This window comes from Thamnophis sirtalis, unplaced genomic scaffold (assembly GCF_051295495.1).
Source record: "Thamnophis sirtalis isolate CommonGarterSnake01/CBP01778 unplaced genomic scaffold, rThaSir2_p1.2 scaffold_15, whole genome shotgun sequence".
NCBI classification, from domain to species: domain Eukaryota; kingdom Metazoa; phylum Chordata; class Lepidosauria; order Squamata; family Natricidae; genus Thamnophis; species Thamnophis sirtalis.
In genome coordinates this window covers 4,129,541-4,148,940 of record NW_028261395.1, presented here as the reverse complement: position 1 = coordinate 4,148,940, position 19,400 = coordinate 4,129,541, and the positions used below count along the sequence as shown (strand labels likewise).

The window sequence follows — 19,400 nt, the reverse complement described above, 5'->3', positions numbered from 1 at the left end:
ACCTAACTCTAACCCTTAACCTAACCCTTAACCTAACCCTAACCCTAACCCTAAACCTAACCCTTACCTTAAGTTGAATCGGCTTGCTTTCAAAGCGCTATTTAAAGCGCCCTTCTTTCTCCGCGCTCGCTGTTGTCGCCCTGTTGATGACGTCAGCGACGCGGTTTAATCGGGCGCGCTTTAGTCGAGCGCGGTTTTGTCGTGCCGCGGAATTGAGGAGTTCTGAAAGGGGCACAGGTTGGAGAAGACTTCCTAGACATTAATTCCATCGCTGCCTATGGCAAGGATTTGTACTGTAAAAACCAAAGGGTAAAAGAAGTCCACTTTCTGAACGGAGAGGACCACTGGTTTGAAAAAGGAGTAGATTAAGACTGAACAGTCTTCTCTCAATAGAGGGTTAGGGATATTACACCACCTCTCTCCTGTTTACAACACAGTCTTTTCAGCAGTTCCAAGAAGCACTATTCTGGTGACCCCCCCGAGGGCCCAGATAAACCTCCACGTGGCCTCAACAGCTCTCAGAAAGAGCACTAACGACCAGATGATTGTTAAGGAAAATAAATCCTTCCACCCTGCACCATTTAGTCAGAACTGAAGAAGTTTCTTGGATGGGAAGCGAAATGTCTTCGAGAAAAAAACAAAGTCCAGTTGCCTTTTGAAAAAGAGGGAATGTAAGAGTAGGAAAGAGGGGAGGAATGGGAAGAAGAGGGGAAGGGTAAAGGGGAGGAAGGGGAAGGAGAGGAGGGAAAGGAGAGGAGGAAGGAAGGAAGGAGAGAAAAAAGAGAAGAAAGGGGGGTAGGAAGGAGGGAGGGAAGGAGGGAGGGAAGCAAGGAGGGAAGGAAGGAGGGAAGGAAGGGGAGAAGGAGAGAAGAAAGGAGGGAAGGAAGGAGAGAAGGAGAGAAGGAAGGAGGGAAGGAAGGAGGAATGTAGGAGAGAAGGAAGGGGGGAAGGAAGGAGGAAAGGAAGGGGAAAAGGAAGGAGAGAAGGAGAAAAGAAAGGAGGGAAGGAAGGAAGGAGGGAAGGAAGGAAGGAAGGAGGGAAGGAAGGAAGGAGGGAAGGGGAAGGAGGAAGGGAAGGAAGGAGGGAAGGAAGGAGGGAAGGGGAAGGAGGGAGGGAAGGAAGGAGGGAAGGAAGGGGAGTAGGAGAGAAGAAACGAGGGAAGGAAAGAGGGAGGGAGGGAAGAAGAAGTAGGACCGTTGTAAGATAAGATGGATCTATGGGATGTTAAGAAAGCAATCTTCAAGTATATTGTCAATTGTAGGGAAAAATTGTTATAAATACATATTATTAATAACAGTTATGAGATCATATAATTGTGAATGTATATATGAAATTGATAAAAGAAAAAGAACCTTTTGGGATCATCACTATTTACTCTTTGTGTATTTTGCTCATCAAACAATATCTTTCTCCCCTTCTGCCTCTACAATAAAGATATTTTGAAATTCACCCACATTTGAAAGAATGATTCCCTACCAACTGCAGTGAAATCCTTACTTTGATCATATTTTTTTCACCTTTAAAGAAGGAGAAATTAATTATCACTCAAAGCTTGCAGCTGAACAAGCATCAGCTCCTTTTAGTCATTACTGCAAGTTATTTTTCCTCTGAAAATGTTGGAGGTGCTAACATGACAAACTTTAAGTGTTAATCATGCATATTTTAAGCTCGCCTTTCTTGTCAACCAAGTGGGTCCTCTGTGATCCGGTTTAATTTAGCCCTGGTTTTAAATTTTTAATTACTATAAAAATAGAAAAAAAATACTGTTTTCAGATTTTTTTTCTAAGTAAGAAAGTTACTACTAATATTTCTGGACATTTTAATACTATAAATTAAGAAACCAGTCATCATTTTTGGCCTAATGAGCTATAACTAGTTGGATTCATTATTTGGATGCAGTAGAAAAACTACTACAACGTGCCTTTGAGTTCAAACTACAGTTGAAGTTTCTTGAACTCAGTGGTGGGTTTCAAAAAATTTTCGAACCTACTCTGTGGGTGTGGCCTCCTTTGTGGGAGTGGCTTGCCGGCCATGTGACCTGGTGGGAGTGGCTTGCCGGCCATGTGTGTTCTCTCTCTCTCTCTCTCTCTCTCTCTCTCTGTCTCTCTCTCTCTGTCTCTCCTTCCTTTTCTCTTTCTGTCCATTTTTCCTTTTTTTCTTTCATCTCTCACTTTTTCTTTCTTTCTTCTTTTTTTCTTTCTTTCTTTCTCTTTCTCTTTCTCTGTGTGAGTCTGTCTGTCTGTCTGTCTGTGTGTGTCAGTGGTGGGTTTCAAAAAAATTTCGAACCTACTATGTGGGTGTGGCCTCCTTTGTGGGAGTGGCTTGCTGGCCATGTGACCTGGTGGGAGTGGCTTGCCGGCCATGTGTGTTCTCTCTCTGTCTCTCTCTCTCTCTCTCTCTCTCTCTGTCTCTCTCTCTCTGTCTCTCTCTCTCTGTCTCTCCTTCCTTTTCTCTTTCTGTCCATTTTTCCTTTTTTTCTTTCATCTCTCACTCTTTCTTTCTTTCTTTCTTTCTTTCTTTCTTCTTTCTTTTTCTTTCTCTGTGTGAGTCTGTCTGTCTGTCTGTCTGTGTGTGTGTGTGTCAGTGGAGGGTTTCAAAAAATTTTCGAACCTACTCTGTGGGTGTGGCCTCCTTTGTGGGAGTGGCTTGCCGGCCATGTGACCTGGTGGGAGTGGCTTGACGGCCATGTGTTCTCTCTCTCTCTCTGTCTCTCTCTCTCTCCTTCCTTTTGTCTCTCTGTCCCTTTTTCCTTTTTTTCTTTCATCTCTCACTCTTTCTTTCTTTCTTTCTTTCTTTCTTTCTTTCTTTCTTTCTCTTTCTCTGTGTGAGTCTGTCTGTCTGTCTGTCTGTCTGTGTGTCAGTGGTGGCTTTCAAAAATTTTTCGAACCTACTCTGTGGGTTTGGCCTCCTTTGTGGGAGTGGTTTGCCAGCCATGTGTGTTCTCTCTCTCTCCTTCCTTTTGTCTCTCTGTCCCTTTTTCCTTTTTTTCTTTCATCTTTCACTTTTTCTTTCTTTCTTTCTTTCTTTCTTTCTTTCTTTCTTTCTTTCTTTCTTTCTTTCTTTCTTTCTTTCTTTCTTTCTTTCTTTCTTTCTTTCTTTCTTTCTTTCTTTCTTTCTTTCTTCCTTCCTTCCTTCCTTCCTTCCTTTTTCTTTCTCTTTCTCTGTGTGAGTCTGTCTGTCTGTCTGTCTGTCTGTGTGTGTGTCAGTGGTGGGTTTCAAAAAATTTTGGGAACCTCTTCTGTAGGTGTGGCCTGCTTTCTGGTGGAACCTCTTCTAACCGGTTCGGTAGATTCGACGAACCGGTTCTACCGAACTGGTGCGAACTGGTAGGACCCCACCTCTGATTGAACTGAAATAACTATGGAATTAAGATGCTGCATAGACAGGTGCTCACAATTTTCGCAGTTATGGACTCCCAACTGTGTACTGTTAAGCCGTAAGCTTAACTTAAGATTTCTCCCAATATTTTTGGGAAATCAGTGGCTCAAGCCACTGTGCTCATTTGCGCTTCTCCCCAGTTATTTTACAGAGTCTCACTTTAACCACCAAACCAAACCAATCACAGATCACCATAAGAACAAGCTACCGTCCGCCACGACTGCAAAATCAGGGAAATCCCACCTGCCCTACAAAACCAGAAACTATCCTTTGAAAAGGTTCCCAATTGGCCAACCTGAGTATTATATTAAAACTTGCTCATGGATTTTTATATAGCAATAGCAGTTAGACTTATATACCGCTTCGTAGGGCTTTCAGCCCTCTCTAAGCGGTTTTACAGAGTCAGCATATCGCCCCCAACAACAATCCGGGTCCTCATTTCACCCACCTCGGAAGGATGGAAGGCTGAGTCAACCCTGAGCCTGGTGGGATTAGAACTGCTGAACTGCAGATAACAGTCAGCTGAAGTGGCCTGCAGTACTGCACCCTAACCACTGCGCCACCTCGGCTCTTGCAAGCAGCTTCAAATTGTTAGACCAGAACTCAAAAAGGCCAGAATTCAAAAGACTGTATTAAACGAGCAAAAAAAAATCTCAGGAATTCCAGGCTTTTGCAAGCATGCGCTGGGATTCACACATCACCGGAACAACTATCTAAACATTTGCAGCCAATTCCTGCTGCTGGAACAGAAATCAGATAGTAACGCAAATATATAATTTATTTGAACTATAAAGGATCCCATTCATAGATGTTCTCGCAAGCCTTCATTAACAACACTCCTCTTTCAAAGCTAAAGAGGTCATAGTAAGAGTTCTCCCTACGTCTCTTTATATTTATCAAGCTGTGTTACTATTGCAGTTCACACTCTATGCTTTGATAGCCCTGTACAATGCTGCTTGAACTTCATGCCACAAGGCAACACTGTAAAGAAGCTGAAAGCAAAGAGGAAATTCGGGACCCACTTATTATTGCAGAGGCTTCCCACTGATATTCCTATGTAAAATATTCAGGAATATTAAAAGCTTACGGTCACCAATACATAGAAGCAACTGAAAACAGGTCCTCGCTTTAGCAGTTAGCAACAGGAGTTAGACTTATACACTGCTTCATAGGGCTTTCAGCCCTCTCTAAGCGGTTTACAGAGTCAGCATATCGCCCCCACAGTCTGGGTCCTCATTTTACCCACTTCGAAAGGATGGAAGGCTGAGTCAACCTTGAGCCGGTGAGATTAGAACCGCCGAACTGCGGATAACAGCCAGCTGAAGTGGCCTGCAGTACTGCACCCTAACCACTGCGCCACCTTGGCTTTAATACACTAACATCTTAACACCTGCATTTCACCTAACCTATTCAACCATTGAACTATTTGACAGTATGCCAGTTGTCTTCCTCCTGTCATATATTTTCTTACTATCTTTGACCGGAAACATGGCATAGAGAGGCAATATATTGCCAATATATATATATTGAACCTGCATGCAGCCAGGTTTTACCAGTGGGCAGTAAGGTAAGTATTGCCATTATGCACAACATAGCAATAGCAATAGCAGTTAGACTTATATACCGCTTCATAGGGCTTTCAGCCCTCTCTAAGCGGTTTACAGAGTCAGCATATCGCCCCCAACAACAATCCAGGTCCTCATTTCACCCACCTCGGAAGGATGGAAGGCTGAGCCAACCTTGAGCCGGTGAGATTTGAACCGCCGAACTGCAGCTAACAGTCAGCTGAAGTGGCCTGCAGTACTGCACTCTACCCACTGCGCCACCTCGGCTCTTTTCGTCTATCTTAGCTTAACAGCCACTGTCTGGGATAGGTTATGCCAAGGCCAATTTGCTTGAAGATTCGTTGGCCTTTATAGCTGAAGCCCCCGCATCCAAATTCAACATTCTAGCAACGATATCACGCTCGTAACAGATGCTAGTGATATCTCCGAGGAGAAAGCCAGGCTCCAATTTCTTCTCTCCTGCAGATATCATCAGTCTCCTGGGGACAAAAGCCCTCTAGGAGCAGAGGAAACCTGTTTTAGGGAAGGTATGAGGACTTGGTGGGATGGAAAGCAGCCTCAGATGATGAGGGTTCCCAACAACTGACGTACCTTTACAATACTCTGATATACTCCTGATCAACTCACATGTATAAGCAGGCATTCTTATGGATTTACATTTACAAGAGTGTGTAGTTTTTCTCTGCTATGGCCAAAATGCAAATTGAAAGGTAGCTAGTTCTTGCTAATTGTTGTTATGGCTCTGCCACTAAAAACGACGTTTTCAAAATGTAGATTGGAACCAAGACAGACCATCGGACCAAACAACATAGGCAAATAGCAGTTAGACTTATATAGCAATAGCAGTTAGACTTATATACCGCTTCATAGGGCTTTCAGCCCTCTCTAAGCGGTTTACAGAGTCAGCATATTGCCCCCACAGTCTGGGTCCTCATTTCACCCACCTCGGAAGGATGGAAGGCTGAGTCAACCTTGAGCCGGTGAGATTTGAACCGCTGAACTGCAGATAACAGTCAGCTGAAGTGGCCTGCAGTACTGCACCCTAATCACTGCACCACCTCGGCTCTGAGTATGCTGCAGTGGTGGGTTTCAAAAATTGTTGGAACCTACTCTGTGGGTGTGGTCTCCTTGGTGGGAGTGGCTTGCTGCCCATGTGACTGGATGGGAGTGGCTTGGCGCCCATGTGACCGGATATGAAATTATGAATTAGTACTTAGTTCGGTCCAAGTAGCTATTCAGAAGTTAGTGGTTAGAAGCAATCGTAAAGCAAGATATGGAATTAAAACCAGAAATATTTTGTTGGCTATTTGAAAGGGAGTATAATATATATTTAATTTTACACGTTAGCAGCTGCTGGAATTGTGTTTGCACAACAGTGGAAAAACAGAGATATGTAAATGATTATAAATATTACAACGTGCAGGAATAAATAAATTGACAATTAAAATCAAGAAGGCTTTGAATACTTTTTCACGTGGGATTGGTTTTAGCAATTGCCGACTAATGGAAACAGAAATTAGAAATCCAAAAGTATTCAAGAAAACACCAATTATGTAAGGAAAGGTCCCTAAAATGTATAAGGAAATATTACTAGGTCATTATTAATGCGTAGATAACTGCGGAACATTACACACCCACCAGTGGTGGGTTTCCAAAATTTTTGGACCCTCTTCTGTAGGTGTGGCCTGCTTTCCGGGTCCACTGGTGGAACCTCTTCTAACCGGTTCGGTAGATTTGATGAACCGGTTCTACCAAATAGGTGTGAACTGGTAGGAACCCACCTCTGGTATGCTGCCTCAATAACCATCCAACAAGTACCATTAAGTTACCATTAAGTACCATTAAGGCTTCAAATTAAACAGCATATCTAAAAAGCAAATCTCGAGCAAACACAGAATCCCACTTACAGGCTCAAAGAATTAGAAGTCTCAGGAACAGTGAACATTCCACTTAGGTGAAGTTCTTAACAAACTTAGGGGAGAATTTATAAAATTATATTAGTCTTTTTTTAAAAAAGAGAAATAGTAGAGCCCGTTTGTATCATGGAATAACATGCTTTAAAGTAAGGGTATCCAGCCTTGGAAACTTTTGAGTCTTCTGAATATCAACTCTCATAATTCCCCAACCAGATATGCTGGCTGAGGAATTCTGGGAGATGAAATAATAGCAATAACAGTAGACTTATATACCGCTTCATAGGGCTTTCAGCCCTCTCTAAGCGGTTTACAGAGTCAGCATATCGCCCCCAACAACAATCCGGGTCCTCATTTTACCCACCTCGGAAGGATGGAAGGCTGAGTCAACCCTGAGCCGGTGGGATTTGAACCGCTGAACTGCTGATCTAGCAGTCAGCCTGCAGTGCTGCATTTAACCACTGCGCCACCTTGGTCTCATCAATTCAGAAGGCTCAAAAGTTTTCCAAGGTTGGAAACCTCTGCTCGGAAGGATTGCTCAATATTTTCATTGGTAGGAGAAGGTATATGAGCCCAAAATCCCACTCCTCTTAGTAACCCCAAAATAGCTTGCTATTAAAATGATCTCACCTCATTCAAGGCACACATCCGAGCAATGGAGCCAATGTTATTGGTGATGGTGACTAAAGTTGCTCTTGCCAGATCCTCTTTGCTGATTGTCTCCCGTTTTTCCTTGCTCATCATGTTGCCGAAACTGTGTGACAATACTAGAGGATGTGATCTTTCTTATATTTTTTTTCAGAAAGGCCAAGGTTTCTAAAAACATGTTTTAAAGAATTTGTTCTGGGATTTACAGAGTCATTTATTCAAGGAAGCAAAACACACACTCGCGTGCAAATGTAGAGAACTGATCGATTCCAATTATAGCTAATCCTAATAGCAATAGCAGTAGACTTATATACCGCTTCATAGGGCTTTCAGCCCTCTCTAAGCGGTTTACAGAGAGTCAGCATATTGCCCCCAACAATCTGGGTCCTCATTTTACCCACCTCGGAAGGATGGAAGGCTGAGTCAACCCTGAGCCGGTGAGATTTGAACCGCTGAACTGCTGATCTAGCAGTAGCCTGCACTGCTGCATTTAACCACTGCGCCACCTTGGCTCTTAATCATTAAATATAACATTAAATCAAGCCTATGTTATCACGGGAGACTTAATATTGCTTTTGTAAAGCTTGAGTTCTGGCACGCTAACCTCCTAGTGTTCTCAGAGAGGAACTTTTAAAAAGGATATTGTAAAACAATTGAGAATACAGAAAAGTCAAAAGGACCTAGGATTTAAAGAGCATAAAATAAGGAATGCTTACAACACGGTTTAAGTTTAAGAGAAAAAAAAGTTATTCCACACAGGACAGAAAGAAAGAAACATGGGAAAAAATTCCCAGAATACAGAACTTGGGCCCATCCAGGTCTTGATTTTTTAAAAAGTTTTACTTTACACGGTGCGTGGTCAAGTTTTGAAATGTAGTATTGCAAGATACAATGTTGGCCACTAATCTGACTGACTTCTAAAGGGAATTGGATTAACTCTTGTAGGATATCGCCAGTGGTGGGATTCAAATAATTTTAACAACCGGTTCTAGGCTTTAAGGTGAGGAGCTTGGTATTCATGTGACCATGTGTGCATTTATTTATTATTTATTTATTATTAAAATTTATATTGTGTGCATGGTCAACATCACTCACATCGCCTTAGCTATTACAATGGTAATAAGGGTTAACCGGAGAGGCAGTTTCTGTAATCAGGGCAATAAAGATTAGGCTAGAAACACAACACCAGAATGTTTCCTTCCTGCCTTCCTTACAGGATTAGCCCTGTAAAGTGGAAAAAAACAAAATAAGATTTCTTCCAACAACTGGTTCTCCGAACTACTTAGAAAGTTACCAACCGGTTCTCCCGAATAGGTGCGAACTGGCTGAATCCCACCACTGGATGTAGCCCTTGGTCACAATTATCTTGCTTTTATTCTTCTAAAACCAACAGGGCCATTGTACTGGTGAGGCTTGGCATATTTTTTACATTCTTATGAACAAATGAGGGGGGAAGTCTGTTTATCCCAGTCCTCTTAAATAAAAGCTAAGCTATGTTTGGGTTTACTGCACACAGATTGGGTTCCTAAATCACACAACAGTAATCACGATTCAGCCGTAGGGGCCGTGATAAATAAATAAATCTGGAAAGTGGGGGTGCCAGACCTACAGCAAAACATTCTTGCAGTTTTGGCAATTAATTTGAGCAACAAGCAGTGGTAAATTGAATTGTGCATCATACAATTTACTAGGTATTTTCAGCATGCTGGTGGGTTTTCTGATTTCATTTTACAATGGGAAAACCCATTATATTTCACTTTAAATTTATCAATCCTGATGAGAGAAGTTAATTCACGGTGGACCATCTAGGGCAGGCCTGTCAAACTAGCAGCCCGCAGGCAGGATACAGCCCACGGAGGCCACACCTACCTCAGCTCCGCAAAGGGAAAAAAAGTCGCGCTACGTCGCGATCTGGCCCGCGACGTGATCCAGTTTGGATCTAGAACTTTTAAAATGCTTGCTTGCGACTTCTAAAGCATGCTGCAAAATCTAGCATTTTACTGGAGGTTTAGAATGCACAGAATGCAATTGAAGCAATGAGAAATTATTCCCCCCGATCCACAAAACCCCATCTTCCCCGTGACCCGTCAAAACCACACTCGACTAAGCCGCGCCCGATTAAACCGCGTCGCTGACGTCATCAACAGGGCGACAACAGCCAGCGCGGAGAAAGAAGGGCCCTTTAAATAGCGCTTTGAAAGCAAGCCGATTCAACTTAAGGTAAGGGTTAGCTTTAGGGTTAGCTTTAGGGTTAGCTTTAGGGTTAGGTTAAGGGTTAGGGTTAGGGTAAGGGTTAGGTTTAGGTTAAGGGTTAGGATTAGGTTTAGGGTTAGGTTAAGGGTTAGGTTTAGGGTTAGGGTTAACTTTAGGGTTAGGTTTAGGGTTAGGTTTAGGGTTAGGTTAAGGGTTAGGGTTAGGTTTAGGGTTAGGTTTAGGATTAGGTTTAGGGGAGTTAGGTTTAGGTTTAGGGGTTAATTTTAGGTTTAGGGTTTACAGCGTGCTTCTATCTCCTGTGGCTGTTGTCGCCCTGTTGATGATGTCAGCGACGCAGTTTAGTCCGACGCGGTTTTGTGGTGGAGCCATCTTCCCTCTCCATGTGGCCTGGCCCTATTTGTCATCTTCTTGTTATTCCCTGCAACCCTTCAGGGTCAAACCCCTCGCTGCTGTAACAAAGAGGTGTGGCCATCAGGCTGCCAAACACTTCCTGTCCCTGTTAACAGGACAATAACAGCTGATTGTCATTGCTGCAGCTGACTTAACATGGAATGGATGGGGATGGTAGTTAGATTAGCACGAAGCAATATGCTATTGTTGAATAATAAACGTATAAATAGAAGGCACAGGATTTGTGTTTGTCCAAGCGTACCTTGATGCAACAGCAGATCCTTGAAGACCAAACCGTTCATAATCTCCTCCATAAATATCCTTCACCAGCTTATCAACATTGGTGCTGTCTCCTTTAGCTGCCATTTCTAGCGCTTCTTCAAAGGTCTCACAGCCAGTCAGCAAACAACAGAGACCCAGGAATGTACCACCACCGAGACTAGAAAGCAAAAAAAAAATATATCATTTCATATGCTTAACAAGAGTTTGGGTCTGTCTGTTCCTATCACTCCAACCGTGACCCGTCAAAACCGCGCTCGACTAAGCCGCGCCCGATTAAACCGCGTCGCTGACGTCATCAACAGGGCGACAACAGCCAGCGCGGAGAAAGAAGGGTGCTTTAAATAGCGCTTTGAAAGCAAGCTGATTCAACTTAAGGTAAGGGTTAGGTTTAGGGTTAGGTTTAGGGTTAGGTTTAGGGTTAGGTTAAGGGTTAGGTTTAGGTTTAGGTTTAGGTTACGGGTTAGGTTTAGGTTAAGGGTTAGGTTTAGGTTAAGGGTTAGGATTAGGTTTAGGGTTAGGTTTAGGGTTAGGTTAAGGGTTAGGTTTAGGGTTAGGTTTAGGGTTAGGTTAAGGGTTAGGTTTAGGATTAGGTTTAGGGGGGTTAGGTTTAGGTTTAGGTGTTAATTTTAGGTTTAGGGTTTACAGCGTGCTTCTGTCTCCGCGCTGTTGTCGCCCTGTTGATGACGTCAGCGACGCGGTTTAGTCAGGCGCGGTTTTGTGGTGGAACCCACTCCAACAATCCTTCAGGCGGAAGGAGATAGGTGAATGTTATACATTTTGGGAGGGAGCCCTACTCCTTAAATTTAAAGAAGTGAAAAAAAGCCTATTGTAGGCACACAATTAAACCCAGAGCAAGAATTTTGATCTCTAGTTTGGACCAACTGCTGTCAGTTTGATCAGCATTTCCTATGGAAAAGATTGTGGGTATCATAATCTGGAACATCTAAAAAACACCAGACTAGATTAGCAGTAGCAGTTAGACTTATATACCGTTTCATAGCGCTTTCAGCCTCTCTCTAAGCGGTTTACAGAGTCAGCATATCGCCCCCACAGTCTGGGTCCTCATTTCACCCACCTCAGAAGGATGGAAGGCTAAGTCAACCTTGAGCCTAGTGGGATTTGAACCGCCGAACTGCAGCTAGCAGTCAGCTGAAGTGGTCTGCAGTACTGCACCCTAACCACTGCGCCACCTCGGCTCTTGCTAGCATTAGATGGGGAAAAAACCAAAGCAAGATGGACTCTTGACAATTCCTTTTGCAGAACCATTAAAAGGTGGGGCACCTCCTATTTCAAAACTAATCAAAATTGGGTTTTATATATATATTTTTCTCTCCTTCCATCCCCATGCCTCAGCTTGAAGTTCAGACCAAGAAGCTCTAATCCCTTTCTAATTCACAGTAGAACTTTTCAATCTAAAATAATAAATGTGGATATCGTGGCTCGTCGTGCTTCAAAGCCACACCCAAAAATGCAAATTTTAGATTCCGCTACTGTGTGGTGGGGGGGATCCCTATTCCCAGGCCAAGAGAGTCGTTTCGTCAGGAAAAAAGTTCTTTTTGGAAGATAGCATATTCACCTGGTCCCTGTCACTCTCTTATAGTTGTCTTTGGAATAGACGGCTAAGATGCTGACTCCGGAGCCTATGTTAACTAGCAACATAGGGAAGGGGTTATCGAGGCAGTAAGGCTTTTTCTGACACCGCTCCGGGGACGAGGGGTTTTCAAAATAATAGCATTCCGGCTGCCCGTTGAAGCCGACGGAATCCACATAGAGGAGACCTTGGATAAGGCAGTCCAACTCATCTATCTTATGAAGCTGGAGGTCAGCAATCTGGAAGAGAAGTTAATAAATGAACATTTCGTCGACGCAGCAGGAAAATCCGCGGAAAGTCGAAAACATAATAGGGTCGAAGACTTTGTACTGTTTGAATTACCCAATAGATCAACACTCTTGAGTACTAAATAATTATTTGCACGGGAAGTGTCGAGCCAAGTGTGCTGTCTGCCTGACAAACACGTGCGTGTTTACTTGGTTGTGTTATGTTTCTGAGAATTAGGAGAAAAGGTCTCTTTGGTGTTATTACTTTTTTGACGAGGTCTCACTATTCAGGTCATAGTAGAGCAAAAAAAAAAAAAAAAAAATCGAAGATGTTTTGAAAGAAGGATCCTCAACCTACCACCACAATTGAGCCCAGAAGGCCCTCGTGACCTCAAGACTGGACTACTGCAATGCGCTCTACATGGGGCAGCCTTTGAAGAGTATTCGGAGACTACGACTCGTCCAGAATGCAGCCTCGCGAGCGATTGTGGGTGCACCTCGGTACACCCACGTTACACCTATCCTCCGTGAGCTGCACTGGTTACCGATCGGTCTCCGGATAGGCTTCAAAGTGCTAGTCGTCACTTATAAAGGCCTTCATGGTATTGGACCTGGGTACTTGAGAGACCGCCTTCTGCCAATTACCTCCCACAGACCCGTTAGATCGCACAGGGTCGGCCTCCTCCGGGTTCCGTCTACCAGCCAATGCCATCTGGCTACTACCCGGGGGAGGGCCTTCTCTGTAGCAGCTCCGGCCCTCTGGAATGAACTCCCCGCGGAGATTCGGACCCTCACCCCTCTCCAGGTCTTCCGGAAAGCCGTCAAAACCTGGCTGTGCCGGCAGGCCTGGTGGTGATGAGTTCCCCTCCCCTCTCGACTTGTATGGCTGTATGACTCTTGTGTATTTTAATTACGTGTATTGTGTTTGTATCCCCTTTCCCCCTTTTGAATTGTTCGCCGCCCTGAGTCCCTCACAGAGAAGGGCGGCATACAAATAAATTAAATCTGAATCTGAATCTGAATGTTGCTAACAGAGAAATTTTGGGAAGTGAGTTTTGCCCCACTCTATGCCTTTTCTTGCCACATCTGTTAAGTGAATCGCTGAAGTTCTTAAACTTATAACATAGTTGTTAAGTGAATCTGGTTTCCCCATTGACTTTGCTGGTCAGAAAGACACATAAAAATTGGTCACATGACCTTGGGGCACTGCAACCGTCATAAATGCGAATCAGTTGTCAAGCATCTGAATGTAAACCACATGGGGATGCTGCAACGGTCACAAGGGTGAAAATGGTCATTTGCTGTTGTAATTTCAGTCACTAAGTGAACTGTTGTAAGGACTATCTGTGCCAATTTTGTTGTATTTATTTGGTACAATGACAATAAAGGCCTAACTACTATTCCTCTTTTTCGTGTTTTAACTCTGATCAATCATTTAAAAAAAAAACATATCCACGTCATGTTTTGCAATAGCAATAGCAATAGTTAGACTTATATACCGCTTCATAGGGCTTTCAGCCCTCTCTAAGCGGTTTACAGAGTCAGCATATTGCCCCCAACAACAATCCGGGTCCTCATTTTACCCACCTCGGAAGGATGGAAGGCTGAGTCAACCCTGAGCCGGTGAGATTTGAACCGCCGAACTGCAGATAGCAGTCAGCTGAAGTGGCCTGCAGTACTGCACTCTAACCACTGCGCCACCTCACCTCTGTTAAAACAGTTAACTGCTTTAGAGTTTTGTAATACACCACCAAGAATTACTTTTTAATAAAATAGGCAGCCAAGTAAACTTGAGGAATATATATATATATGTCTGTCTGTCTGTCTGTCTGTCTGTCTCTGTCTGTTTGTCTGTCTGTTTCAGCATAACTATGGGGCGCCTTGAGCAATTTCAACCAAACTTGATACACAGATGACTTACTCTCTGGAAATAAATACTGGGGGGGGGGGGGTAAGACACCCCTAACACTCCTCAATGTGTGTATTCTGTTAAGATACAGCCTGTTGTGCCTTAAAATGTCTTCTACCATACTGCCGTAAAATGGTTTCTATTGTACAGCGCAGTGGAGTTGCCAAGGTAACGGCTTCGCCACCTCAGCAACGACTGCGCCACCTCGGCAAGAAATAGTGATGAGATTTTTTTTTTTAAAAGTGTGTAGCGTAGAAAAATCCTCAAATCATTTATAATTCTTAGAAATACACACAGTTGCGACATGCAGGTGTTGTTAACATCAGCAGTCTATTAAATGTGAAAACCTAACTAACCCAATTTTGTAATTTGCTGTTTCATAACCATTTATTTTCAACGTTAACTACAGCTAACAACATTTCAGGAAGCTTCAGGCTGATTTCATCAAATGAAACCATTTTTTTTTCCAAATTTTGATGATTATTTTTTAAGGGCTGTAAAATCGAAAAAGCTTCTAATTCTTTTTATATGCTAAATTCAGTATCTGGTCAATGGGTTATATAGTCAAGTTTTTAACCATTTATCTGATGACTTGTTAGAAACACAGCATTTCTAAATGCAAGTTTAGAGCCGAGGTGGCGCAGTGGTTAGAGTGCAGTACTGCAGGCCACTTCAGCTGACTGTTATCTGCAGTTCGGCGGTTCTAATCTCACCGGCTCAAGGTTGACTCAGCCTTCCATCCTTCCGAGGTGGGTGAAATGAGGACCCGGATTGTTGTTGGGGGCAATATGCTGACTCTGTAAACCGCTTAGAGAGGGCTGAAAGCCCTATGAAGCGGTATATAAGTCTAACTGCTATTGCTATTGCTAAGTTACACTGAGCAGCAATAGGATTTACCAATCTTGATTGGAATATTATGATTAGAGAGAAGGCTATACTTCAAAAATTATTTAAACCAATGAACAAAATAGCAAGAAGCCCGATCGTTTTGTTTTTAGATTCTTGTGCTTTTTTCTTACCCCTTTCATCTTATAAAGATAGTCCTCAACTTACAACAGTTCAGTTTAGTGACCATTCAAAGTTACAACAGCACTGAAAACAGTGACGTATGACCAGTGGTGGGTTGCTTATCCCGTTCCAACCGGTTCGGTTGGAACGGGGCCGCCGGCGTCCTTGTTCACGCATGCGTCTTAGCACCTGCGCGATGCTCCAGCTGCTCGCGGAGAATCGCGCAGGCGCTATATGTGCCATCCAGCTGCTCGCGGAGAATCGCGCAGGCGCTGTATGTGCCGTGCGCCTGCGTGGAAGCACAGAAGCCTTCAAAGACCGGTAAGGAGTGCGGGCGGGCGGGTGGGCCCTTCGTTGTTCCCGGAAGTTACTTACTTCCGGGTTTGCCGACCAACCGGTTCACGGGGTCCACCGCGAACTGGTTGAAACCCACCCCTGCGTATGACAATTTTTCAGTGTCACTACTTTCCAGCATCCGCGTGATCATGTGATCAAAACTCAGATGCTTAGCGACTAGTTCATATTTATGACCGTTGCTGTGTCCCGAGGTTATGTGATCCTCTTTCGCGACCTTCTAACAAGCCAAGCCAATGGGGAAGCCAGGTTGACTTGTTAACTTATCAACTGCTGTGGTTTATTTAACCACTGACGTGGGACAGTTCGTAAAAAAAAGGGGGGGGGAACTCAATTAACAAATGTCTCCCTTAACAGAAATTTTGGGGCTCGAATGGGGTCGTAAGTCGAGGACTACCTATGGAGCTTACAGGCATTAATACAAACGACGCATAATTGAATCAGCAAAAGATTAAAACAAAACACTCTTTACGTGGCTTCGGTTACACATCTCTCATTACCGTCCCCGCTGTTGAGGGCTCTGTCTGTTACCGGTAATGAATTATGTACAATTTGAAACTCACGGCTAGAGCTTTCGTAAACGATTAATAAAGGCTAAAAAGAAGGTGTCGATAGATTTAAGCGATTCCATTTCAAACCAGGCTGCCTGTGAATGCCTGGAGCATGAAACCCAGCAATGCGGGGCGGAGACGTATGTCCTTGTGTTACCTATTCCCCAGGCTACACCCCGCCCCGAAAGATATACTGTACACACCTCTCACCTTACCTGCCTTGCCTCACCTTATGCTTCAAGCCAAGCAGCCAGTATGAGAAGCATGCTGAATACTGTGTAAGCGCATGATGGCAAACGCATACCAGAGGTGGCCCACACAGCCCTCTCTGTGGGCGTCCATGCCGTCACCAGCTGGTTTTCGTGGGAGCTGGAGCGCTGGAAAACGCCCCCCAAAACAGCCAACACCAGACAATGTCGGCTGGCGGCTCCCCGGGGGAGGGCCTTCGTGTGGGCGCACACACGAGCGAAGCGAGCAGTGCACATGCGAAACGCCCTCTCTCAGCGAACTGGTAATAAACCGGCTAGGAACCCACCACTGGCACAAACGCTGACATGACAAAATAGCACCCTTCTGCCCCATTGCCATCTCAGTTTTGTGAAGTTCATTTCATTTCATTTCATTTATTGAATTTATAGGCCGCCCAATCCCGGAAGACTCCGGGCGGCTTACAGAAATGAAAAATGTTAAAAAAAGGATTAAAACAATAAGATACAACAAGATTAAGAAGAAAACACAACATGCCCCCAATCAAAGCGGGGCTGGACCTCAATCAAGAGGTCAACAGCCCCAGGCCTGCCGGAATAGCCAGGTTTTGATAGCTTTTCGGAAGGCCATGAGAGTGGGTAGGGTCCGGATCTCTAGGGGTAGCTCATTCCATAGGGCCGGAGCGGCAACAGAGAAGGCCCTGCTCCGAGGTGTCACCAGCCGGCACTGTCCAGCTGAAGGCACCCGGAGAAGGCCCATCCTGTGCGATCTTATTGGTCTTAGGGAGGTATGCGGCAGGAGACGGTCTCGTAGGTAGTCTCGGCCAAGTATTAATGCCACTAGAGAATGCAGTAAAATGTTCCTCTTAATGAATGCGTTTGAGCTAAAAAGTGGATCTGATGCAGGGGTGGGTTTCAACCGGTTCGCGGCGGTCCCTGCGAACCGGTTGGTCGGCGAACCCGGAAGTAAGTAACTTCCGGGAACGGCAAAGGGCCCACCCGCCCGCCCGCGCTCCTTACCCGGTTTTGACGAGTTCTGCGCTGCCACGCATGCGCAGGACGTATACAGCGCCTGCGCGATCCTCCAGGAGCAGCTGGAGCATCGCACAGACGCTAGTACATATGCGTGCCCCGCGCGCGTGCACGAGGACGCCGCTGGCCCCGTTCCAACCGAATTGGTTGGAAAGGGGCGAGAAACGGGGCGAGAAACCCACCCCTGATCTGATGTGATTACAAAAATAAAGACGACTTCCCTGAATTTGATTTGGCAGTTTTGCCACCGGGAGTCAGAAAGCTCCTGAACTCGGACAGAGCGTAAATTCACCTACCATTCGGAAATCTTCCTCAAACTTGTAGGCTCCACCTCCGGTGGCGCAAAGCGTGGTGTGAAGGCTCGAAAAGTTCTTTTCGCTCCCCATCTGTATAAACCTGTGCATAGCACAGCTCGGGAAGCGGATGAAATGGAGGTTCCCTTTACGTCCACACATAGTCAAGTTTTTCAGTTCCAGGTGGACATCCCGGATCCCTGTTTTACCGTAGGCTGTGTTGGAAGTCAGATACTTCCTGATGCTTTTGAGGTTTTCCACTTCTTCTTGCTCTTCTTCAGCAGTAATGTCTTTCGGTTCAAAGTACACCAGTTTGACAAGGGTCCCACCAATGTCCATGCCAAACCATGGGAATGCTAGAGGAAGGAAGGGAATAAAGGTTACTGCAGGAACGCATTAAACGATAGTTGTAGTTATTAATAGCAATAGCAATAGCAGTTAGACTTATATACCGCTTCATAGGGCTTTCAGCCCTCTCTAAGCGGTTTACAGAGTCAGCATATCGCCCCCACAGTCTGGGTCCTCATTTCACCCACCTTGGAAGGATGGAAGGCTGAGTCAACCTTGAGCCGGTGAGATTTGAACCGCTGAACTCCACATAACAGTCAGCTGAAGTAGCCTTCAGTGCTGCATTTAACCACAAAGAAATAAAGTGGTTCGAATCACAGAAGGGTATGGCTAGCTGACGAGAGCTAAATAGCTTGAAATAGATTTATACTAGTCTGCCTTTATCGGTAAGAGCTGAGGTGGCGCAGTGGTTAGGGTGCAGCACTGCAGGCCACTTCAGCTGACTGCTATCTGCAGTTCAGCGGTTCAAATCTCACCGGCTCAAGGTTGACTCAGCCTTCCATCCTTCCGAGGTGGGTAAAATGAGGACCCGGATTGTTGTTGGGGGCAAATATGCTGACTCTGTAAACTGCTTAGAGAGGGCTGAAAGCCCTCTCTCTCTCTCTTTCTCCTTCCTTTTGTCTCTCTGTCCCTTTTTTCTTTCATCTCTCTCTCACACTCTTTTTCTTTCTTTTTTCTTTTTCCTTTATTTATTTCTTCCTTTCTTTCTCTTTCTCTCTCTCTCTGTGTCAGTCTGTCTGTCTCTGTGTGGGGGGGGCAGTGGGGGGTTTCAAAAAATCTTTGGAACCTCATCTGTAGGTGTGGCCTGCTTTCCGGGTCCACTGGTGGAACCTCTTCTAACCGGTTCGGTAGATTTGACGAACCGGTTCTACCGAATAGGTGCGAACTGGTAGGAACCCACCTCTGGTGTACATGCTGGTCAATCTGGAAAAATTTATACTTGTCCCAAATTTTTATTAATAAGAGTTGCAATATGGCATAGTTGCAGTAACAAACGTAGCTGCGAAAGGATCATTCTTGCTAATTTGGCAGGCCAAAATCTTCTAGATTTTACAGAACATTATCTTTTCTCTGTTCTGTTGATGCTCCCATAATAATTATCTTGATACAGTGCATGCTAAAATCTACCTAACTGGAAACTAATCTAAAAGTCGAAATAGGTAAAAGAGGATTTAGTCTTCATGTCACTTAAATATTCGTATGCTACTTCCTATAACAAAACTCTGAAACGTTTTAGGAATAAAACAAGCATTCGTGTAATTATTTCTAATCATGCCTTTTTGAATGTGGACCTTTTCTTGATCGTCTCCCCACTTCAGAAGAGGAAAAAAATTAATTGTACACATTTTTTCCTTCTCAACAACTATAGAGGCAAAATACCTTTTCCTCTGTTTGGAATTTCTGAGAAACGATGGTGTGAAGGACATACTGTATGTAACATCAAGGGGCTTTATCTCTTAAATATTAAATAAAATTCCAAGGCCAGATGAC

General features: G+C 44.3%; 1 protein-coding gene across 2 annotated transcripts in view; it reads right to left on the bottom strand.

The window, feature by feature from the left end:
* PANK1 (pantothenate kinase 1) overlaps positions 1 to 19,400 on the bottom strand; it is a 42,863-nt gene that overhangs the window by 7,651 nt on the left and 15,812 nt on the right. For both annotated transcript variants that reach the window (XM_087701996.1, XM_087701997.1), the window contains exons 2-5: positions 17,565 to 17,917; positions 11,967 to 12,220; positions 10,371 to 10,547; positions 7,487 to 7,610 (exon numbers count right to left, since the gene is read on the bottom strand). In XM_087701996.1, the coding sequence (XP_087558122.1) occupies positions 7,487 to 7,610; positions 10,371 to 10,547; positions 11,967 to 12,220; positions 17,565 to 17,917 (908 nt within the window). The remainder of the gene's footprint in view (positions 1 to 7,486; positions 7,611 to 10,370; positions 10,548 to 11,966; positions 12,221 to 17,564; positions 17,918 to 19,400) is intronic.